Source organism: Meleagris gallopavo, chromosome 14 (assembly GCF_000146605.3).
Source record: "Meleagris gallopavo isolate NT-WF06-2002-E0010 breed Aviagen turkey brand Nicholas breeding stock chromosome 14, Turkey_5.1, whole genome shotgun sequence".
Taxonomy (NCBI): Eukaryota; Metazoa; Chordata; class Aves; order Galliformes; family Phasianidae; genus Meleagris; species Meleagris gallopavo.
Window position 1 is genome coordinate 946,472 of NC_015024.2, and position 23,578 is coordinate 970,049.

Below are 23,578 nucleotides of genomic sequence, written 5' to 3' on the forward strand. Positions count from 1 at the left end.
GCTTCCTCCGCAGGTGCTGTTCCGGGCGGCCGCCTTCGGGCTGAACGCCCTGACGCTGCGCCGCCTCTCCAGGGAGCTCCTCGGCGTCGTCGGCGTGAGGTGACCGCCGTCCCGCCTTCTGGCCGCGAGAGCCGGCGCCGAGCCGCCTCGCGTGGCCGCGTTCGGTTCCGCGCGTCGGGCGAGGGACCGATGGCGCGTTTCCCCTCCCGTCTCCTCCAGGCTGACTCTGCTCTATTCCACGGCCGTCTTCCTGGCCAGGGAGGCGTTCCGCAGGGCCTGCTTGAGCGGCGGCGCGGAGCGGAGCTGGGCCGCGACCATCAACCTGCTGTGGCTGACGTGAGAGCTCCTCGGCCGCTCTTTACCTTCTCGCTCTCGTCCGAGAGCTCGCGCGGGGAAGACGTTCGCGTCGCCGCTTTTGCTCCTTCCCAAGAGCGGCGCCGTTTTAAACGCGAGCCGCGTCGTCTAAGCGGCTTGGGGATCTGAGAGCGGGGGCTCGGATTCGCCCCGCTGCGGGGCCGTGAAACCTGCCGCGCTCCGGCCGAGGCCGCGGGTGCCGAAGCGGCGTCAGCAGAAGGCAGCGCGTGTCCGCACCGCGCGCCCCGCTCGCCTTTGCTGGCGGCGGCCGCTGGCGGAAGGGGCGTCGCGCTCTTGGAGCGGTGGCATCAAAGCTTGTGGTTGCGCGTTGTGGTCACAGGTTTTACAGCAAAGCTTGGAGCTGCACGTGGCAACTTGTAGCTACAGGTTTCACACCCGAGCTTGCAGTTGCAATAGAAATGAATTCATCAGATGGCTTCAAAAATAAGGGGAGTATACCAGCACGTGAAACTGTAATCAGATTTTTTCCTGTTCTTTTTCTGCCTGAGAAAACCTGACTGTTGTTACGTTGACTTTTTAGAGTCCCTCTCGGTGTTTTTTGGTCTGTTTCCTTGGGCTTCGTCTGGCTGCACTTCCTTGAAGTTCCTGATCCGTCTGTGGTTCCTCATTATCGGGCCGCTGTTGTGGCATTTGGCCTTTCTGCAGTTGTTGAGCTTCTAGGAGAACCGTTCTGGGTTTTAGCCCAGGCTCACTTGTTTGTAAGACTTAAGGTTAGTAAGGTTGCTACGTGTGAGAGAGAGAAATCTTTTCCTGCTGGAAAAAAATGATGTAAACAACGGGTTCCTGAATGGGCTCTGTATGTGTTCAGGAGTATTTTAGAAAATGTGGACTGCTTAATGCTGCGTGACTTAGTTGTAACAGATATGTTACAACGCTCAGTTTGCTCCTGCTGAAGAAAGGAACTTTATTTAGAAGTTATTGCCTTAATGGTCATGAAATATCTGATCACGAGTGTTAATCGGAGGGAGGCACAGATGGCTTCCCCAGTTCTGCTTTCCACTGTCGGGATGAGATGGTGAAGGGCAACAGCAGGGATCACGACCGTGTCAAACCAAATGTATGGCCGTGCATGTCCCACACCGGGGCTGGGGCAGTGTGAGGGGGGAATTGTGCACCATGAGATGTGAGGATGTGCAGAGAAACTGCAGGTGGCCAACACAGCAGGACAGCTGTGGTGGTCGCACTGACTTCGGATGCCTTGTATTCCTTTGTGGGTTGTGTGTGTGGGACTGAAGTGCTTTGTGTTCCTGCAGGTGGTTAAACTGGCAAAAAGGAACGTTTTCTGTTCTGTCTTTCTTGAAGGTAATTGCTGAAAGCCTTTCAGTAGTAACAAAATGCATCCTGACGGTTATTCTGGTCATCCTTTATCCGCAGTGGGGCCTTTACATTTTTTCCTTGGCTCAGGTAAGCCTCCTGTATTCTTTCTCAACATAAATTCTTACTGTGAAGACTTTCTTGCTGCTGCCTTTGCCGTGTAGCCTGCTGAAGAGCTCTGGTGAGGTGAGAGAAGGTTCCTTTGAGGGTAGGATTTAAACATTGAGGATTGTGGTGAGAGCTGTTGCTGACTTGGTGTTTTGAGCCCGGTCAGTTTAATGGAGATACAAGAGAGCACCTTTGTTGCATGCAGAAAGGTAGGTTTTGCAAATAAGGCTGTGATGCTGTATGTGCTTTAACTGTTTTGGAAGTGTGTCAGCTGTTTTATGACCAAATAGTTGTTTTGAAATTGGACTCAACAGGATCCTTCTAAAAATACTGAATAGAAGGTGAGAACAAATTGGCACAGAACTGTGATGCTGATCTGCTGATGAGAGAAATTTAAATCAACAGCATTCTGTGGGGGGGGAGGGGAGTCACAGTAATGGCTTCAGCCTGATTAAAATTTGACAGGAGTAAGAACTTCTTACTGCCTTCAGTTCTCACTGAATTGGCAAAGCTAGCATGTAATTCTACAACTGTAAGTTGGTTTTGTTTTATTTACTATTTATTTTTTTTTTAATTCTTTCCTTCCCTGCCTTTTCAGCTTTTATACACCAGCGTTCTAGTACTGTGCTACGTGGTTTATTTTGCAAAGTTCTTGGGATCTCCTGAAGCAACAAAGAAGTCCTTTCCAGTTCCAACAATGAAAGCTCTGTTACCGAACTTGATGGAAGATAAGGTAGGTGGCACAGTTTGTTCTCAAGTCTTTGATGAGAGAATTTCTGCAAACTGTTTGGAGATGATGGAGTGAAATGAGTGATTTTGAGGTTATTAAGTATGGCTGGTTAGGAAAGATGGTTGCATAAAATTCCATTTACAGTTGGTGCGTTCAAATCCTTGTCAGAAAACCACGACGAGCCCGGAGCTCTCTGTTTCTGGGCCTCGTTGGCTGTCTTGTCTTCCAGTAGCTTTGCACAACCCGTTAACTGGGGATGGACCGTTTGCAGTGTTAAAGGGAGTGAGCAGGTAGAAGGCAGGAGAGAATCCAGGGCCATTTATAGTGCTGGTTCTTCAACTTTTCCTCGAGCAAAATGTGGTGGTGCACAGCGTCCTACAGATACTCAGATCTGATGTCCTCTGGAAAGGTAATGGGGCAAAGAAGGAAATGAAAAGGCGTGATGAGGAAGAAGGCGTTCTGAGGGAGAGATTGAGAGACTGAGAATAGAAAGGGAGTTCTGGCTTGTGAGACGTGCAGGAAGACTTTGAAGAGCACTGAAAGATGAATTTTACTGTGAAGGTTCTGAGAGTTCTATCAGTGCACTAAGCAACTTTTCCCCCTCTCTCATTCCTGCCGAGTGCTGTATGCTGTAGAAAGCTGATGCAGTTCCTTTGTCTGTCTGCAGCGATGGTGATTCTGCGCAAGGGAGCAAGTCAGCCAGGTGAGAGTGACGTTGTTTGTTGGATTTTGCAGACTTTCCTTAACTGGAAGGAAGTGCGGCTGACTTGGAGCTTCTTCAAGCAATCCTTCCTGAAGCAGATTTTGACAGAGGGTGAGGCTGGGTGTGTGGGTGTGTTGGGGAAAGGCAAGTGAATGCTGGTCACCAAATGGACATGGAGCCTGGGAAGGCTGGGAGGCAGCGGGTGCTGCCAAGCCAGATGCAGTTATTGAAGGTTTATGGAACATCAGAACTGTCCTGTCAGACGTGTCTCTCAAATGCTTTCTGTTAGCAGTGCCTGAGCACACGCTGGGGAAGATGTTGGGGTTTGTCCTGACTTCTGTATTTTGGACTTGTAGGTGAGCGATATGTGATGACTTTTCTGAACGTGATCAATTTTGGCGATCAGGGTGAGTGTGGTGATGTGGGACAGCGACAGAATTTTCTAGTTGCTGCTTTATGTCTGTTTCTGAAAATATTGGAAACCATTTGAAAATAACGTGACAATGTGGGAGGATTTCAGTGGCACTGGACTTTGAGGTGCATTTCAGAGAATGATGGATAAATGGATTTAAAAAACAAAAAACAAAAAAAACAAAACAACAACAACAACAACAAAAAAAACAAAAACAAACAAAACAACCCACACCAGAAAACCAGCAACCGAAACCAAAGCAACTTATTTGAGGGTCATGCATTTAAATAATATTTTGCTTTGGATCAAAACTGTGCAATTGTGTCTGTTTTGCTGTGCATCTTGTTTCTGTTTTAAAAAACAGAAGGAAGGCATAGTATCTGATGCACCACAGTTCCTTCCCTTCCTTTGTTTTGTCCCGTTTTCTTCCTGTGGAGCCCGTGTTAGCTGTTACAGCAGGCACACTGCTGTTTGTAGCATTACATCTGCAACTGAACGTGTCCCATGAGAGCACTGTGTCGTTACAGTGATGCATGGCAGCAGCAGTTCAGGTGGCAGCACTGGCAGCACCACAGGTCGTACCTGGGGAGGAGAACAGGCCGTAATTGCTGGCCCGCTGTTAGAAGTTTCCTGGCTGTTTTGAATTTCTGTTACTTGCTGGCAGTGGGGCGTTCTCCCATAAGCACAGACTTTATGCTCTCGCTGCCAGAAGATTCATCCACTGCTGGTCCTCCTCCTGGGGAACAAATAAACTGCCTCCTACTGGAAGAGTCTTTATAAAACAGACGAGTGCAAAAATGCTTGCACTCTGCAAACATTAAGAAAGTTTGAATCAGGATGGGTTGAAATCAGTCAGAACCGTACCGTGTTATTTCCCCGTGAAGTTATACAGCATTTATCCATGTGCTGAACCCCACGTGTTTTTGCTGTCAGTGTTCTAATAATACAGCCAGATGTCTTAGCAGATTTGGAGCAATGCTTGGTGTCTTCCTGAGTCTGGAAGTGCTGGTAAAACGTTAGCTGGGCTTCCTTGTTCACTTCAATGAAAGCAAAAAGCAAGAAAGCAATAGCCCCTCAAAATAACAATGCCCATCTTCCTCTTCCTCCGTATCAGTTAGAGCTTTACTCTCCTGTTGCCATTCAGAGAACAGATCCTCTTTCATCTGGATCTGTTCTCTTCCTCTGCAGTAAGAAGTGAAGGGGCTGCCTGGGGGTGTTTGGGGGCTGTTGCTGGATTTGCTCTGATCCGTTGCCTTAAGTTCCACTGGTTTTCTCTTTGTTTATCAGAAATGTGAGATAGGAATTTGTGCTGCTGTTAGTCCTGGAATTGTGCCAGAAACAAGTGACAGCTTGTTGGTGTCTTTTGTTTGTAAAGGTGTGTATGATACCGTGAACAATCTGGGCTCACTGGTGGCCAGGTTCCTCTTTTTGCCTATTGAAGAGAGCTTTTATGTCTTTTTCACTCAAGTATTGGAAAGAGGGAAGAATGTGAAGGATCAGAAGCAGGTATGTTTGTCAGCATTGGTTCCACATGAAATGCTTGCCTTCTGTTGGAGATGAATTGTATCAGGAGTGTGACTGGTGTGTGTGTGTAAATTTTGGAGCATCAAGACTGTTGAAATGGAAAGCAATTTGAAGTGGAGAGCGTGCCAAAGGGGTCTGGAGCAAAAAGCAAGCAGGTGAAAAGCTAGCAAAGTAGGAGTTAAGGGTGCGATAGCATAACACTGCATCATCTGGTAACTGAAGTTGCTCCTTCTGCTGTGGCAAAACTTGTAGTCCAAGGTAGCAGTGAAGATGTGACCCTTTGGGTGCTTCAGGCCGTGGCCTTGGGCAAATGCTGTGCTTTCCTGCTGTTAAGATGCAGCTGCTGTTTGTCCCTTTCCTTAAAGCCTGCAACAGAGCCGTTAATGGCTGATCTTTGTTCAGAGTTCTGCATATCACACAGGAGAGAATAAGAATATGAGCACAGTTGGAAGCTAGGACCAGCCTGTAGGTGTTTTTCAATAACAAAGAATAATTTTGATGCTGCCTTGCGTGGTGCCAGTGGATGTTTTCCCCACGGAATAGTTTTTCTTGGTGAGAACAACAGTAGTGCTGATTCTGGTTGGTGTGTAATTGACTGCTGGGTTTTGTCGTTTTGTTTTTATTTTCTCCCCAGGATGATGTTGCTGTGGCTGCAAATGTGTTGGAGTTGCTGTTGAAGCTGGTGCTTCTGATCGGCCTAACCATTGCTGTTTTTGGATATGCCTTTTCTCAGCTGGCTCTGGATATTTATGGAGGTTCAACGCTCAGCTCTGGAACAGGTAAAAAGTTTGAGCTGCAGTTTTTTGTTCCTCAGCTCTGTGCTGAGTTCTTGGCTCAGTCAGCTTTCTACCTGAGAAAAATCAACTCGGGTGAAAAGAAGCTTTAAGCCCCGGGTCCCAGTGTGCGTTTTGAACTGCATTCTGCTATGTTGTCAGCTGGCCTTATTCTGGCAAAAGAATTTAATTCTTTTGTCCTCCTGTAGATGCCTACACCTAGAATATTCCAGCTGTGGCAGCACTGTAGCTCCCAAAGTTGCCCATAGGGATGATTGCAGAAGCTGGAATGTTGCTCAGCAATAGTGTTAATGGTATTAGGAGTTTTACAAGGAAGGAAGGATCAAGAAATTGGCTTTTCATGACTTGTATGATGTGTACCAGCATGGTTGCTTGTGGCCATGCAGGACATCTGATGGCAGAGGCGTTGCAGTGAAGTGCTCTCTGTTTCACCTCTGCCTGCAGACTCGAACAGGTTTGGTCAGCGTTGAGCTCATCAGTTCTGTGTTATCCTCATCAATAATTGATGGTGCAGCTCTCGTAGGATTGCCTCGGATGGATTGCACAAGATAAAATGAAATCAGAAAGCTGGGGATTGTTCAGATATTGTGTGTCAGAAGAAGCTGTCATGGGTGGACTTGACGTGTGTGTACAAGCAGCTCTTCAGAAGTGCATCTTTTTTATGCCAGTGGTGTTGGTTGCTCTTTGTGGTGGTTTTTTTTTTTTTTTATGTGAAGCTATCACCTTGTCCAGATGCAGACCTTGATCCTTTTGTAACAGCATCTTCACATACATAGCCATGTCGAGCTGGAAGGACAAAAATGATTTCCAAGGCTGAGTGCAGAACTTTGAAGTTACATGTATCTTTGACCTGCAAAATCTAAATATCTGGTTTTAATCCAGCTATCTAATCTAGCTCTGTAATCTAGTCCATCTAATCTTTAATCTGGTTTTGAATATGTTGAGCAGCTCTGTTGTTCCTTCTTCTTCCTTTTGTATCCCAAACGTGTATTTGATTGCATTGAGCACATTACCATGTCTGCTGGATCTTTTCTCACAAATCTCTGTACAGTGAAAGAATTGGTTTGCAGTACAGTAGAGAATCCCACTCAATGCAGTCATCACTTTGGTGGTGGAGATCTTCTCTGTTAGGTTAACAGCTGCTACTCTCTTGCATTTTGGTTGGCCTTGTTTTTTCTATTTGTGTCCTTGTCAAGATGTCTAGTCCAGCAGCTTCTCAAAGGCAGGTGCAAGTGGCTGTTACCAGCAATGATAATGTTACAGCTCTTGTGGTCGAGAATGAAAGCAGTGTGGTTTTGTAAAAGAAATAATGATCTCTTTATCCTTGTGACATTGTTGTCTTTGTTTTGTTTTAGGTCCAGATCTTCTGCGGTGCTACTCTTTGTATGTCCTGTTTCTTGCTGTCAATGGAGTAACAGAATGTTTCACGTTTGCTTTGATGTGCAAAGAAGAGGTAGACAGGTGAGGAGTATCCCCTGTGGTTTCTGTAACCCTATTTGTGTGATGTGCATGGGGTTAAGCGTGTGAATGGGGAACAATTGTTCTGCTTGGATATTTACTTGGAAATGTTTTTCTGTTCCTGAGAAGCCAATTTCTTTGTCTGTTATTTTAAGGACTGTGTTGCTGCCCCTTGAAGCCCAATCTGCTGATTTAGGTGCTGGAGTACAGACCTCAGTGTAGAAGCTTTAGTAACTGTTAAAACCTTTGGGTAAAGGAAAGTAAATTGAGAAGGTTATTGGCTTTTGGTGGACTGCAAAGAGGGAAAGTAATTTAGATGTGGAGCCTTATTTAGTGTCCATGTACTTAAATTGAACTTCAGTTTTTAAGGTGGACTCTTATTAAAAATTCATTAATGTCTGCAGCTGTTAGAACTTTTCAGATGCAGTTTCTGTAGACCACGTTTGGGATGATCTGAGTCAGGCACATGAGTTCAGTGCTTTATCTACCTTGAGGAGGGCGTTGGACTGCGTGACTTCCTGAGGTCTCTCCCAGCCTGGATGTTTTCTTGGTTCTCTGTTCTGGTGTATTGGCACTGCAGCCAGATGGCTGCCATCGGACTTGTTTCACTTCTGCAGCAATTGTCCATTATAAGGCCATTCCAAATTATTTAGGCTTTTTTTTTTTTGGTTAGGTCATCAATTAAATGAGATCTGCTTTTGACAGAAAGAAAGAAGTTCTTTTTAGATGTGCAGGGGCTGCTTTCATCCCCCTTTTCAAGTATGAGCTTCTCTTCAAAGCCACTGTGTGGAGCAGGAACTAAGTATCATCTTATTGAGCGCTATTTTTCTTTAATGCCTAACAGTGTAGGAAAAAATCCTCAGTCTTTGATGTTGCTAACTATTGTTATTGGGTTTTGCGAGATGAATACACAAATGACCTGTAGGATAGAATTTCCTTTGCTTAATGTAGTTCTTGGTTTAGTTTGCTCAACATATTTTTCAATCTCGTAGTGATTTCTTTTCTTTATAGCTTTCTTCTCAACCCTGCCATCTGTCTGAGATGAGAGTAGTTGTCGCTCCTGCATTTCAGCAAGCTCATGGATTTTTTTTTTTTCTTTTGAAAAAGCATTTAGTAATGAAGTAGTGCAGCTGCATATGTTATATATGTTGTTTCTGTTGGTTCTTCTTCCTAGATACAACTTTGTTATGCTGGCCTTGTCCTTCACGTTCCTGTGCAGCTCTTATTTCTTGACCCGCTGGCACGGAAGCGTTGGCTTTATCCTTGCCAACTGCTTGAATATGGGTATTCGCATTGCTCACAGCATCCATTATATCTATGGTTACTTCAAGGAAAGCTCCTACAGGCCTTTGACAGGCTTGTTTCCCTCACCATTTTTAATACTGGCTTATGTCGTAAGTGGAGGAATTACTGTTTGCTCAGAGGTAAGTATCTGCCTCAAGATTTTCCTTTCACTGCGAGGCTTTGTCAGATGACTTTGTTACCAGAAGGAAAGAAATACTGTGAACAGAACAGGCTTATAACCGTAGCCTAGGAGATTTTTATTCAGGCTGTGTATAGATCTATTTAAAATTAAACACAGACATGCAATTATTTTGATCTTCAGACGTGTGCCTGCTTGCTACACCTTCTCCAGGTGGCAGGGAACCATGTACCTAATGAGGAAAACAGTTCTGCTGTCTGCCCATAAATCCACGTTCTTAGTTCTTGATAACTGATTGTGACAGTGCAAAGAAATGGTCACTAAAATTCTGTAAATAAAAAAAAAAAAAGGCAGTGGAGGGGAAAAGCCGATAACAAGCAAAACAAGCACCAAAACAGAAATGGCTCAAAGTGCCCTTATTGCTTGCATTCAGGTTGCAGAGTGGTAATTGCACAGACCAGTTATTACAGAGGTGGTGGTGTTACAGGGTACAAAAATGTGACAGGTGGAAAATCCATGATGCCTTAGAAAGGAGAGCTTTATTTTTGGCGTGGGAGGTTTGCAGTGGCCTTTTTTCTGAAAGGCAGCTGAGTAGGTTGGGGCAAAATGGCAGACCTGTGTGGACAGCATCAGCAGAGTTTTCCTGATACATTGATTAACACATCTGCCGTGGCAAATTACTTCCACATCTAGCAGGTATATGCAGAATACTCATTTTCTGCCACTTGACTTCCTGTTGTTTGTTGTGTTTTTTTTTTAAATCAGGCAAGTGTTGTGACTAGGAAGGATGATTTGTGGTAGGATGGGTGCATGTGACAAATGTTTCTTGCATCCACTGCCCGTGCTCCCCATGATGGTCGTGGTGGGATGGTCTTAAGGGGCATCGGACCTCATGTCGTAGTGTAACAGCTGACCTACCTTGTGCTGAGTGGTTTTCCTTCAATTGCTTGTTTCCTTTGTTTCAGGCATTCTTCTGCTGTGACAAGGGCTGGACGGCAAGGCTGATTCACATCAGCATTGGGGCGCTGTGCTTTGCAGCTACCACCATCACCATGTTCTGCACAGAGACCAAGCTGGTCCACTTTGTCAGAAGCCAGTTCCTCTCCCAGTATATGAAGAAAGGAACATGAAATGCTCCTGGGCAGAATAACTCTTGTACGTGGTTGCAGTTGCAGAGGGTTGTATTTTTTGCACAGGTCTGCGTGGAGAAAGGTTTCCACATGAGTTTGTTGGAAGTCTTGATAGTGACAGTATAAATGGTTGCTGACTAAGCTAATGCATACAGAGAAAGAGAGCTGAGTAATTTTCTCTTCCTGCATTGTTCTTTTTTAGGTTTTCTTCCAACAGTCTCTTTGGTGATGAAGGTCTGTAATGCAGCTGCCTGATATAAACTGATGGCCGGAGTTAATGTGGGGAGCTCCCATTCTTACCAGTAGGAAGTACACATACGAAGGCATTGTATGGCTTATGTCTTAATTAAGATGTAATTAAGAATGCCCTTATTGAGCATGTTGTGCTGTTGAAACTGTTACAGAAGAAATGGTTTGACATTGAAAACCAAAAACCAGAGCCAAAACCTGAAGCAAACACTAGAGCAAGGACCAATCACAGCGTAACTGCTACCAAAATAGAACTTAATGCAGTGCACTAAAAATTAAGTGATCAGTGGCCTGAAGTGTAAAGCATGAAGCAGACAGTTCTGACACTTGCAGGGAAGCTACTGGAATACGTAGCACGTGTCCAAGTGCAAGCTGGCTATGTAAGTTTCCTTCCTTCAGCACCATTCATGTAATGAGAGTATTGATGAGCTTGTAAAAAATACTCTGAAGCTTTTATCTAAACAGAAATGCAATGGGTTTTTGAGCAGTGCCTAACAGCAGCTGTGACTACAGTCACATCAAAGCTGAAGTTCCAGAAGGTAGAGTTAAACATAATTGACTTCACTCCTTTTCTCTTCCTATCTGAGATGATCAATGCAATTATGAGCAGCAAATTTGTCTCCATGGAATGTCTTGCTTTTCTGCAAAGTGGAATGTTCTGTATGTTGAATAAGATTTCTTTCTGGGTTTGTATGTGTTGGATCTTCTGTTTTTGGATAAAAAAAATGCAGCCTTTTCTTACAAAGAGATTTTTCATCTGGCTGGCCCTTTTTGTGTTTGGTGTTAACCTTTGTGTTGATTTTTATTTATTGAAGATGCCAATGTTCAGAAGCTATAAAGTAAGGGTGTAGGTTGCAGAATTTTGTTTACTACGGGTCCAAGATGTTCTTGCTGGCCTACGATCTGACTGTAGCAGTTTCAGAGCATCCAATTCAAACGATTCTGTGAGTAGGACATATTAAAGAAGGTGTAAAGTTTGTTAGGATAAATGCACAAAACCTGCCCTGAACAGGGGCACTAAAAGTCACTCAGATGCTTCAGAGCCCCATCCAGCCTGACTTTTGACCTTGAATGTCTCCAAGGATGGAACATCCACCACATCTCTGGGCAACCAGTACCGGTGCCTCCCCACCCTTATTGGAAACAACTTTTTCTTTACATCCAGTTCACAACAGATGATCTGTGTGGGTCTGCGCCTGTGTCTGGCGTTGCTTTGTTCCAGGTGCAGCACCCAGCGTTTCCTCTGGAGTCAGTTTGCAATTGGTGAAAGTTGTTTGAGTGAGATAACTCAAAGGATTGCAAATGGATGGAGAATGCAGGTGAAGCACGTAGGGTTTCTGGAGTGAAGGCTGAGTTGTGACTGCAGAAAAGCAGAATTACGAGGTGAAAAGAAAGGCGCAGCAGGATGTTGGGGCAACTGGGTATGTGACAGGACTCCACTGGGACTGCTCGCCAGGTAGGGAGAAGAGGGAATGACTTGATCTTCTCCAGAGGAAAGCTTAAGGATGTAGTTTACCCAGAAGATATTCTAGTGTGGGAGCAGGGAGGTTTTGTGGCTGAAGATGCATTGAGCAAGGCTGGCAAAGCATCTGTAGTCTGTTAGAGGAGCATTAGATCTAAAGCTGGAGTTTGTATTGATAGTGAGGGTTGCTGTGACCCAGGTGCAAGACCTTGCACTTGGCTTTTTTCAGCCTCTTGTGGTTCTCCTGGGCCCACTGCTGGGCCTGTCTGGGTGCCTCTGGATGGCATCCTGTCCCTTGGGTGTGTGTTGACCACACAGCACGGCTTGGTGTCACCTGCAAACTTGCTGAGTGTGCACTCAATCTCACTGTTGATCTGATGGATGAAGCTATGAAAAAGTACTGGTCCTGGTACATGCCCCTGGGGGGCACCTCTGGTCTCCTTCTGGGCATTGAGCCACTGACCACTTTCTGTGCACCATATAATAGAGGTCAGAACGCAGACTTCTGGCTACCAAAAATCGTGTCATGATGGCATAAATTTTGTTCTTTATCTGCTGTATTAAAATCCTGCCATCTACTTAATAGTTCTTTATTTGTACTAAATATCAAGCTTACTTTTTTGTTAGAGGGCTGTAATGTGGAACGAGTGGGTATCAAGCAGCCAAAGAACGGGCATAACCAGTTCAGAACAGTGTCATCCAAGAGAACTAGAATGTTAGCCTAAAATAAAGCAAGGTGAGAAGTTTGCAGTCTGAGTGCAGTTATTGCCTTACCGAGGTGAGAGGTTTGCTCAATGGTCAGTTTCTTCAATTAGAATAATACAGGTAGTAATGCTCTATTTTTTCTTCAATGGTAACATAAAGTTTCTTTGTTACTAGAAATGATAGGCAAGAGCGACTGCATGTCGGTCATGAAATATTAGCTGGAGACATCCCTGTATGGCCAACAAGCTTCGTGGAGGACGAGTTAAATGGGCTTTACAGCCCTAAAGAGATAGCAAATAGAAATATAAGTTGGAGCCACTCGCGTCCACTTTGAGCAAGTCAGGACATCCAGCTATTGTTAATGTTTGACACTGCAATTAATAAGGCATGTTTTAATGCCAGATTTCAGTTATTGGTAAATCACTTGACCATCAACAAGAAAAAATGTTTCCAAATATCCAAACTTCAATCAATTTCTGTGTCATGTCATTCCACGTTCTTGTGTTTGTGCAGGTTATGGCAGTGTGCAGTGACTGCCAGAGAAATATCACCCAGATGAACGTAAGCATGTATGCCAAACGAGTACAGATGTGTGAGAACATCACAAGCTAAGCAAGTGTTTATGTTGCTACAGAGCAAGCTGTAAGTGTTGGTGAAACCCAGTTTTTGCTGCTGTGTACATAACTATTCTATGAAGACAGGCTGAGAGAGCTGAGGTTGTTCAGCCTGGAGAAGAGAAAGCACCAGAGATGCCTTGTGTGGTCTTGCAGTGCTTAAAGGGAGCTTATGAACTGGAGTGAGGGGCTGTATGGACCATGGGACCCCAAACAGGTGCTCCTTCCAGCCAAAGTGTTCTATGATTATTTGAGCAAAGTCCATGTATACAGCAATTAGGAACAAGGTACAGATATGTTCCGTTGCTCTCTGCTGCCTCATTCTGGGCTTAAATGTGTGTATGTGTTCGAGATGAGGAAGACCTTGAGGCAAATCTGCACACAGCAAATCAAAAACAAGAAGTAGTTGATGTAAAAATATTTCCCTAATATTGACATCAACTTGAGTTTGTGAGTTTTAAGCATCTCTTGCTGAAGTAGATTCTGAAAAAGACCTGATCAAAGCCAGGATGCGTTGAGTAAATGCACTCTTCCAAAAGCAAATGGATTCTGTCACCTGAGTTGAATTATGCCACCTACAACTAGTTTCCCTTGAACTTGAAGAAGTTGTGAAGGGTTCTGAGTGGTTGTGTGGCTTCTTTTGCCTTCCTGCAGCTGTGAATTAGGTGGAGAAATACTGCAGCTGAAATGTACGTGGTTTTGTCTCTCGAAAATTCACTGCTGGCACGGAATTCAGCCTGTGAAAGTAAAGAGGTCATGACACAACATCTGATTTATGGAGTGCGCTGCTATTGCCACCAGTAATACTGTGACTGCTGGAATAGAAAAATAACTCTAGAGCAGAGCTGCTGTAATAGTGCCCTTTTGACCATCGTTCAGTGGATTACAGGAGCTGGATTTCCCCTAGAATTATGCTTGGGAGGTAAATGTGAGCAAAATGCTTATGCTGCTCGGATGTCAGGTTTTGTTGATTTGTTTGTGATAGTTTCTGCCTCAGTTCTATTTCCTGATCGTGTTTGCACCTTTGCTAGTGATTTTACAGGCAGATTCTGTAGTACTGTGACAGAGGTTTCTTAAACTCATGTAATTATTGACATTGCCCTTAAATTGAGTTAATGCAGGCTACCTGAGACAAGAAGGGATGCTGTACTATACTTTAATTCTCTCCCTTGCATTGATTATCAGAACTGATTTGATTCCTTTACTGTGCTTCCTGGAGCTGGTTAGTAATTGTGTTTTGCTATTCCTGCAGTAACTGTGATAAGAGAAACTTAGCTTCGTCCTTGGGCGATTTCCTTTGTGTGCCAGAGACAAGGGAGCCTGGGATTTTTGAGATTTTTGGCTATAGCAATAGAACTTCTGCTCTTCTGTGCTGTTGTTAGCAGCTGCCTTTTTCAAAGCATTCAAATAATTAGGAAAAATATTTCTTGGAACTTGTATATTTAAAGCGTTGATGCCATTGGACCCTGCCTTCCTGGTTGGAACCTGACCAACTTTTCTTGTCCTCTTCTAAAGCGAGAGGAAAACAATTCCATCCTCAGATAAAGCTGTGTGACCCTGCAATACAAGATGTGCTTTTTGCACCAACATGGAAACGACCTGGAGCTTTGCTTGCAGCCCTGAGCAGGTGAGCAACAAAGAAAGCAGCTGCAATTAGATGCCAGGTGTTTTAGTTAGAGACATGCTTGTCACTGGTCCGCAGCTAGTGAGTGATTGTATTATTCCATTTGCAAGTTTGTTAATCAGCACTGTCAGACAGTCTGCAGAGTGCTGATTCCCTGCAGATGACGTGGTCTGGGGTGGAGATTGGAAACTTCAGACTGTGACCAAAATTAAGGTAGGTAAAAAATATTTAACAGAAGAAACCTGTGAAGAATACCTTCCTTTGAAAAAGGAATACATTCTCTTGCTGTGTGGCATACAGGGCTAAGTATCACATAAGCACTGAGAAACACACACACACACCTGCCATCACCACCACCAAACAAACAGCACCAAAACAAATGCCAGCAACCCCTGGTGCTGTTGGTGGTGCCTTTGTCCTTATGTTTTGCAACAAGGTACTGAGTAGTTATGCTCTGTTTTAGAGCTGCCCCCTGTTAAGTTTGCTGGCAGCCAGTGAAACAATGCGCTTTTTAGGAGATCTCTTCTTGTTCAGCCTTGCAGTTGTAACATTAACTCACCAAACCCAGACAAGTCGTGGTAGACAAGAAATGCACGGCGTGAGTTCACTTTTCCAGCGCTGCAGTGCTACCTATCAGTCATTTATTTCATTAGTTTACTTTGTAAAGCAATGACATAACTGTTACCACAATAGGCCTGGAACTGTGTATAACGTTTGCTAAAATAACGTGACCATTTATTTTAAATGATCTCTGTGCAGTCATCTCTTCTGTATAATAGAATCATTCAAATGTCTCTGAACGAACGTTTCACGTGCCGTGCTGCAGTGAGTTAGATCAATCAAAGCTTAATTGCTTCTGAGGCATCTGGACAGCTTTCTGGGATCTGTTGAGCACCACTGTGTCACAATAATAACTGATGTAGCATTAAATTGTGCCTTTGCTTTGCACTTATGATTGAAGTTTTATTAGCCGAGCAGGCAAAGTGGAGAAATTGAAGGAAAAGAGAAACAAAATCAGTTGAACACCAGCTTGTTTGATTCTGTGCACATGTGGTTTATCATCCCAACACTTTCTGTATGCTTTGAATAGCCTGCCCTTGTTTTGCACAATTTCCCTTTCCCTGTGCTTGATATACGCAGAGTGGGAAGAATATGAGATTCAATCCTCAATTTGTCAACCTGAAATATTTCATTTGGAATTTGTTTTTAATGGCTTGGCCCTTCAGTGTGAAAAGTATCGCTTCCAGATAAGCACTTGGTTTCTCTCAGGCTTCTTTCTTTCCAAAGCAGTGACTCTTGGTTCATATATCTTGGAGAAGTTGGGTATGGATACCAGTATTGCCTCTCTTCCCTAGCAGCTTCCTCCTAGCTCTCTCATAGAGATATATTTAATTAACCAAGGGAGGGCTATTGCTGTATTATGGCTACTTGGAGAGTGGCTGAACTGACTTCATACTTTAGCTTGTTGTAGATGTATGGTAGTAAACAAAGAGGAATTACTTAGCACTGAATGTGGCTTCAAGGGCTGAATTCATCTTTGTAGACTGCATGAAGTAGGCAAGTGTAGTTCTCTTATGGTATTTGTTGATTGAAGAGGCAGGCTGATAGTCATCAGAGGTGAAAAGACTGTTAGTAACTGTGAAAAGACTGTTAGTTGTTTTCTTTCTCTTTCTGCCTACTACCCTTTGTAAGCCGTTGTTGCTTCTGTCTTTGTGAAGTTTGCCTTGTTTCCTGGTCTGGTTTCCATGATTCTTCTGGAAGTCTGTTCAGTGCATACAGTGCTGCTTTGGCTACATGCCTGCCCTTTCACGTTCAGCAGATGTCTTACCTGTGTGCAGGTCTGTCTTTGTGAAGGCATAGTTTTGCACCTTGAATATAATCCAGTCTGTCTTCCTAGTAACGGAAGCCTGTGAAGTGCTTTTTGCTCCACTGCCTGTTAGGTAGCTGATGTCAGTTGGTCCTTGGATGAAGAAGTGGGTCTCAGTTAAACCACACCACATCCAGGATCTCTGATGATAATCACTGCTGTGCCGACATGGAAATGGAGGAGTTGCTGACACTGCTGTGAAGCAGCTATCAGGATTTTGTTCTGTAGCGTCAGAAAGGCAAGTCACCTTTTCTGAAAATGAACACAGAGGGAATGAGGCAGGAAAGAGAGTGGTTAGGAAGCCATGAAGCAGTAATTTATCAGCCAGCGTTTGCTCGCTGGGCTTTGTGCTCATTCCAGCTGTGCTCTTGCCATCCCTCTGCTCCTTCCAGGAGTGGATGCTCTTGCTCATCCTGTTGTGCACACCTTCTTGTGCATGAAATCCTGCTGCCTGCACACAGTGTGGTTTGCACAGCTGCAGGTGCCTGTCTGAGTGAGTGATGCTGTGCTCTATAGAGAGTGTATTTTCTGTTTCTTCTGACATTGAGAAACACAACTTTTCTGCAGCCATCTCCTAAAAGGTGGGTGGGAAGGCAAGAAGGGATGCCAAGCTGCAAAAGTAAAGGAGGAAAAAGCACACTGCTGCCTTGGGGTGTTTTGCCTTGTTTTAAGACAGAGGAGTCTGCAACCTGATGAAAATAGCTGAACGCGTTCCCAGACCTGGGGAAAGAAATGTTCTGAGCTGTTAGGGTTCATGAGTGGAAGGCAGCAATATTAGAGGGCTGAAAACACTTCCATGGCTCAAACTGGCAAACGGAGTGTTGGAGGCTATGGCAGAACTAGAGGAATTCTCTTCAGTCCACTTAAAGCAAGGGCTGGAGAGTGAGAATTGAGTGCAGGGTTGCGGAGTCTTGACCTTGAGGTTCCAGGGCTGAAATACAACTTTTTCCCTGGTCATTTGCCTCGTCTGCAGATGCTGTTTTATCCCGTTCCCTTTTGTGTTTTCTCTGTGCCGTCCTCTTTTCTTGTTTTGTCTTATTGCTGAGCTCTTAAAATGAGGAGCAGACTCCAACCTGAAAAGCCATTGCGCTGAGGCGTGGAGACTGCTCTTCGATGGGTGAACCTCCAGGAAACTGGAGCTCAGAGGTGTGGCTCCCAAACTTCTCGGTGGGACCCGAGAGCGTTGCAGTCCTTTCTTCTACCAAAAGATGGAGCGAACGAGCTGCTGAACGGCCTGTGCGGCTCACAGGTCTGCTGAGCAGGAGGGACTCGTCTGCAAGGAAGGTTGGTTTTCTGTGGTTTTCTGTTAAATCTTCATACATGTCATAATTTGCGCTAAAAGGAAGGAGAGGCAGTTTGTTATACTGAATTGACCAAGCTGGCTGGTAACAGATGGGTTGGTGAAAAATGGGTTAATGAGGTGTCTTGTGTGATCAGTTCTTCTTTCAATTATTTCATCCATTTACGTGTGAAAGGGATATTTTAGAATCATGCTTTCAACTCTTGCAGGAACAAGAATGCCTGTGCTGCTGATGGTCTGAACTTCTGCAAATACAGAGACCAACATCAAGTCAGACTAATTTTAGTCTTGGCATGCCGTACTTACAAATGGAGGTGCTCACCATTTCAGCAGCGGAAGGAAATTATTTTAGTTGCTACAGAACGCTGAATTTCTTTGGCAAATGAGACCACTTCTGTTCTGTAAGCATAGCTGGGTGCATAATTGTCATTTTCTGCGGGTTTTTTGCTTCCATGGTTCATGCCTGAATTCCCTGTGAGGAATTGAGGGTTTATTCCCTTCTCCCATCAACTGTAGCTTTGCTGGACTTCATTCTTCCGCCTTTGCCACTGTGTTTGCTGCACTGCGTGTCTGCCTTTGTGCCGAGGGACTCTCATGATTTCTTTCAGGTCTGCGTTGGGTGCCTTGATGCTGTAACTCAGATGGTGAGTTATGTGGTGCCAATCGGAATCACAAAGTAAGAACTGGAAAGACTCATTGGAGTCGGTTGGAGGCTGAAGCCACAGGGGAGGGGCTGTGTGGCTTAAATCCGTCTGGTGAACGAACTGCAGACAGATGTTGTGGGTACAGCTGGTCCCAGCACGGCCTTTTTGGCTCGGTAACGGTGTGGTGATTTTTCAGAGGGTTTAGTAAGCAGCTCAGAGGGTTTATAAGCAGTGGTCTTTAGGATGTGTCCTGCATCTAATGCCTGGCATCTTCCATTGCCTGCGTTTTTTTCCCCAGCCCTCCTGTTTCTTTGGAGAAATCTCACCTGCAGGGGCAATCTCATTTGCCTGCTTCCAGAATGCCTGTTTCTCAATCCTGACTTTGTATCTCTTTGGAGAATGGAAGAGCTGATCAGAAATTGGATTTTGGAACCTCTTTCAGGGCACAGATGGTGATGCTATCAACCTCTGTGCATTCAGTTTTAAACATAACCCCTGGTTCCCTCGTCCGACAGAAAAGTCCAAACCAGTCTAAGCTCTGAGATGGAAATGGCAAGGAGAAGGAGTGGTGATAGGAAAGTGGAAGGTTCTGATGATTCGATGCATTTTGTCCTTTTTAGGTGCCTGCAAACATTGACAGCACTAATTGTGTGCTACAAGACGATCTATTCAGCTTTCACGTGCGTTTCTGTAACTTTGCAACCTGTTATTATATTTAAAAAAAGAATTGACCTGCGTGCAGAATGCTCCTATTGAGAGAACGAGAAGGAAAGCAAGCTGTGATTGGACATAGGAGGTGAGGAGTTTTTACTTAAATGGAGAACTTTGCTGGGTGTTTGAGCACTGCTTGCACTGTTCTCCAAATGAAAAAGGACTCTTTCAGACTTCCAGCTGTTTGTAGTTGGAATACTTGTGCTTAATTGCTAATTCTATATAACGGGTAGCTGTCTGCAAGAACACACTTAGATGTTAATGAATTCAACTGCTTTATCCACTTGATGTGTATTCATTTCAAGGGGGTTGGAAAAGATGAGGGGAAAGAGGAGAAGGGATGCGTTGTGTAAAACGGAGATGCTTCTAGAAGTAGATCTTCAGGTGTTGCGCTGACGGCCTTTGAAGCACTACTTAAAAATAGGCAGGTTTATTCACTTCTCTAATGCTTAAAAGGAAAAAAAGGGGGTTGGAAAATAATGTGAAACCACCCTGATGTTGTCTGGGGAGGTGTTTAGATTTAGAGGAAACAAAATCCAACTCTCATGAGCTGGATCTCATTGTTACAGGAGCGGTTGCAAACCTTGTGATGCTGTGAGGCCGGCCTGGCGTTAACTCTGATTGCCATTTCTCTCTGCAGTTTGGGCGTCAGCCTGCATGGGAAAGGTCTGCCAGCGTGGAGATGATTGATGTAGTACATAGAGCTTAAAGGTCCCACTTACTGTGAATGCTGAAAGCGTGCCCTTTCCCTGACATGCCACCTGAACCATGGCTCCTGTGGGGGATGGTGTGTTGCTGTCCATTTCAAGAGCAAGAAGTAGATTTGGCACACAGAGGTAGGCCAGAGTTTGAGAAGCGCTCTGTAAAATCACGTTGTTTTTTTCTGCTCTGTGCGCTGCTAGTCTAAGCTGTGCCAGAAGCTCTGTACAGAATGGAATCCAGAGAGGACTCGAGGATGCCGTCATGCTGCTGTCATACGTGGGGTGGGAATGGGCTGCCCTGCAAGTGTTGCCTGGGGCAGCTCCTGGTGTGGACACGAGGGCTGATGGTAAAAGAGAGCTGTGTCTGTCTCTTGCGTTGGACAGAGTAGGGGTCGTCTCGTTGCAGTGGTGCCACTTATTACGTAGTGTGAAAGGTGCATTTCTTCAGACGTGCTTACACGAGGCTCTGTGCAACACATGACAGGGGGAGTGTGTGTGGTTGTGTAACTGCCTTTCTTTCAAAGCACGGAATGCCCTTAAGTAAATGGAATGGAGATCGCAGGGTTAGTTTGCAGTCTGCGTGCTCAGAAGTTGCTGGGAGCTCAGCTCGGAGCTTCTGCTCTCCTCAGCCAGTCACTGCTAACAGACATCCTCCTCTTGGTGAGTCCAGCTGCAGCTTTAGGGCTTGTCAGTGCAGGATGGCCTCATCTGTGCCCACAGCATCAAACTCCAGCAGGGGAGAAGCACTCGGTGATGCAACCAGGCAGGGCTCAATAACAGGATGGTTTTATCATCTGATACTGCTTTTATTGAAGTAATGAAACTGTGCTTCTGAACTGACATTGACTTGAATTTAAAAAGTATTTTATCCCAAGTCCTGTCTGTATATATAAATCTATGTTAGAGATCAAACAGTTCTGCTGTTGTTATTTAGAAGGGATATTGCAGTATTGACAGTGCATTTTAAATGGTGGCGTTCATTTGTAGGAAGGTTGAAGAGCTCCCACATCTGTCTTTCAGACCTAAAATATTGATAGTAATGTAATTGGAGTCCTTACTTCTTACGGCAGCTTTCCTCTGCAGTTCTCTGCAGTAAAATGATGCTTTTATGACAAGTTGCTTTAGTAAGGTGAGCAGACTTTGTTGTCTGTTCCCTCATGGCCCTGGCAGGGATAAGAAGGCACCGTGAGCCCCGAGCTGGGGGGACGCAGCTGTGGCTGTGCAGCTTTCTTTCCAATGCCTCAGGGGCCACAGGCTGCGGTGCTGTGGCAGCACTTTGTCCAAGAACTGGGGACCCCTTGGCACCCCAAGGAAGGGCTCTCACCTGGCCACCACCTGCACGCCCTGGAGGTGGGTGACGGTGCTGAGAAGCGCGTCCCAGCCACCCTGCTCCTGGATGGCCTCCATCTGCCTCTGGAGGCCCACGCTGCAGAGCAGCACCTTCAAGGCCTGCACCGCGGACCTGCGGGTGGAGAAGGGTGTGAGTCACGTCGGGAGCCCCAGCACCGGGTCCCTGGGTGCAGCGGGGGGGCGGGGATGTGGCACCTGATGGGAGTGAGCTGGTGCTGCTGGTGCTCCTCGCAGAAGATCTCCACCTCCTGCTGTGTCAGCTCGGTGGTGAAGGACACTTGCAGGAGGAGGGCCAGGAAGAGCTTTGGGAAGATGGCCTGGGCCTCCTTCAAGACCAGAGGCAGCTGGAGTATCTCCGGTAGGATCCTTGCTGCCTGCAGAAAGCACCCGGATACGGTTCTTGCCCAGTCCCCCAGCTTTCCATCCCATCTCTACAAGTGTAGGGATGGAGGAAGGGAGGGGAGGGGGACCCCCAGAGCCCCAGGCAGGTCTATGGATGGATGCCAGGGCAGGAAGATGTCTTGGGGGCAGACAGGGGAGGGGAGTGGGGACTCAGGCTCAGCTGGGTGAGTGAGGAACTCACGGCCAGGGCAAGGACGCGTGGCCAGTCCTTGATGAACGGTGATGACTGCTGCTGAGAATGGTTTATCAGCACTCGGAGCAGCTCCTGCAGCGCCTTCTCCACAGCCGGGGGCTCCGAGAGCATTTCCCTCCACATGGTGACAGCGACCCTGCAGGTCCCCAGGGCTGTCAGCGTGGCTGCCCTCGCCTGGCTGACAGCCGTGGGGTGGGGAAGGGAAGGGAGAGGAGCCCCAAGGGCTGTGGGCCCTGTACCTGGTGCAGGTGGGGGAGCAGACCAGCAGGCTGCTAACCATCTCCTTGGGGAATTTGCTGGTCAGCACGAGCAGGGCCCTGCCCAGGCTCTTGAGAGCTGCCTTGTCTCTGATGGAAGGCAGGCTGTTGTAGATGGTCTTCATGATCTTTCGCACCTGGAGGGGGACACGCGTGAGAATGGGATGGCACCGGAGCAAGGCCTTGCTGCCGTCCCCGCTGCTGCCTGTCGGCCAAGCATGGTGCCAGTGCCAGGGATGGGGCAGAGCCCCGAGGGCCGGAGCTGTGGCAGCAGCAGGTTCCCACCTGCCGTGGAGGGAAGCGAGCCTCTGCCGTGAGCATGTCCACCATGTGGGCAGCCAGCCCGGTGCTGTGGAGGCTCGGCACTGTCATGCTCTCGATGGTCGTGAGTAAGACGTTGACCGTTTCTGGGTGCAGGAGGTATTTCATAAGGACCTGTGGGAAGAAGCAGAGGAGGGATGACTCATCCCCTGCATGGCTGCTTGGCCGTGTCTGTGCCTCAGGAGAGCTGGGAGCAGGGGCTGGGCCGGGTGACACCAAGGATACGGAGTGTGAGGGCCGTACGGGCAGCAGGGCTGCTCGGGGAAAGCGCCTGCGCTCCTTCTGACACTGCAGGCCTGGCTTTTCCTGTGGGCTCAGGGTTTGCTCTTTGTACCTGAAAGATAGTAGTGGCTCTCTTCTCATGAGAAGGCTCCTGGTGGAGCAAAGCAAGCTGTCTCTCCCAGAGCTGTGGCACCTTGGGCTCCTTCTGCTCCAGCGACAGTCCTGGAGAGGAGCGCACACAATGTGAGTGAGGGGCCTGGGCACCTGGAGGTCTGAGGGACCTAGCCCAACGCAACTCCTCTCACTTGGGGTGGTGATGAAGGTGAAAAGCTGATGGACAGCCTTCATCGCCTCGTCTCTGGTCCTCTCATTCGTGGAGGTGCAGGAGAGGATGAGGTGCCCGGCCAGCTTCCCCAGCACAGGGAAGCGTTGGTTCTCCTGGCACCTGTGCTGGAAGACGGCGGTTCCCATGAAGCAGGAGCACAGCTGGGGAGAGAGGCAGCAGAGGCGCACGGCTGAGCGGGGCAACAGAGCCCGGCCCAGGTTCTGTGCAAGCCTGGAACCAGATGAGACAGGTGGGCTCCAGCTGGGGAGCCAGGACGTGGTACCTCTGGCAAGGAGCAGGTGTTGGTGAAGGCGAGCAGCCTGCCAATGCACGCCACGGCCCTCTCCTCCACGGCCGCCAGCTGGCACATGGTGAAGGGCAGCAGGAGCTGTGGAGACAAAAGCTGCCGGTTGGCCCCCAGCACGGGCGCTCGTCCTTCCGCTCGCTCGCTCCCCAGCTGCAGTGCGGATGGGTGTTTGCATCCCCGTCCTGCTGCAGCCCTGCCGCCTTCCTGCTGCTCCCCACCCATCCCTCCGATCCCACAAGGGCCGGCCTCGGGCCAGCACCCCCTGCCCGCAGCAGGCCATGGGGGGGACCTCACGTGGATCCCCCTTCATGGCCTTGAACCTTCTCCGCAAATCCCAGCCTTGCCCCAGCCAG

At 46.8% G+C, this 23,578-nt stretch overlaps 2 protein-coding genes across 3 annotated transcripts; one reads left to right on the plus strand and one right to left on the minus strand.

The window, feature by feature from the left end:
* Nucleotides 1-4: 4 nt before the first annotated feature.
* Nucleotides 5-14,129, plus strand: RFT1 (RFT1 homolog; the record flags this gene model as incomplete). The annotated part of the gene is made up of 13 exons (XM_019619957.2): nt 5-99; nt 220-336; nt 896-1,085; nt 1,678-1,779; nt 2,396-2,530; nt 3,263-3,341; nt 3,587-3,637; nt 5,018-5,148; nt 5,801-5,945; nt 7,316-7,421; nt 8,593-8,842; nt 9,807-9,996; nt 10,174-14,129. Coding segments are annotated over 12 exons (1,566 nt in total), but the record flags the coding sequence as incomplete, so codon positions are not given.
* Nucleotides 14,130-20,647: 6,518 nt separating this feature from the next.
* Nucleotides 20,648-23,572, minus strand: LOC109369868 (maestro heat-like repeat-containing protein family member 7). Of its 2 annotated transcripts, XM_031555475.1 has the most exons (9): nt 23,202-23,572; nt 22,899-23,079; nt 22,706-22,815; nt 22,336-22,485; nt 22,033-22,187; nt 21,782-21,929; nt 21,394-21,572; nt 21,173-21,310; nt 20,648-21,011 (listed from the first exon to the last, which is right to left on the minus strand). In XM_031555475.1, exons 1-9 carry the CDS (start codon nt 23,445-23,447, stop codon nt 20,903-20,905), a joined length of 1,416 nt encoding a protein of 471 aa, XP_031411335.1. In that variant the 5' UTR covers nt 23,448-23,572; the 3' UTR covers nt 20,648-20,902. The 2 variants fall into 2 exon arrangements, with proteins under 2 accessions (XP_031411335.1, XP_031411334.1); XM_031555474.1 differs by having other exon boundaries at nt 21,782-22,187.
* Between the last annotated feature and the right edge of the window lie 6 nt (nt 23,573-23,578).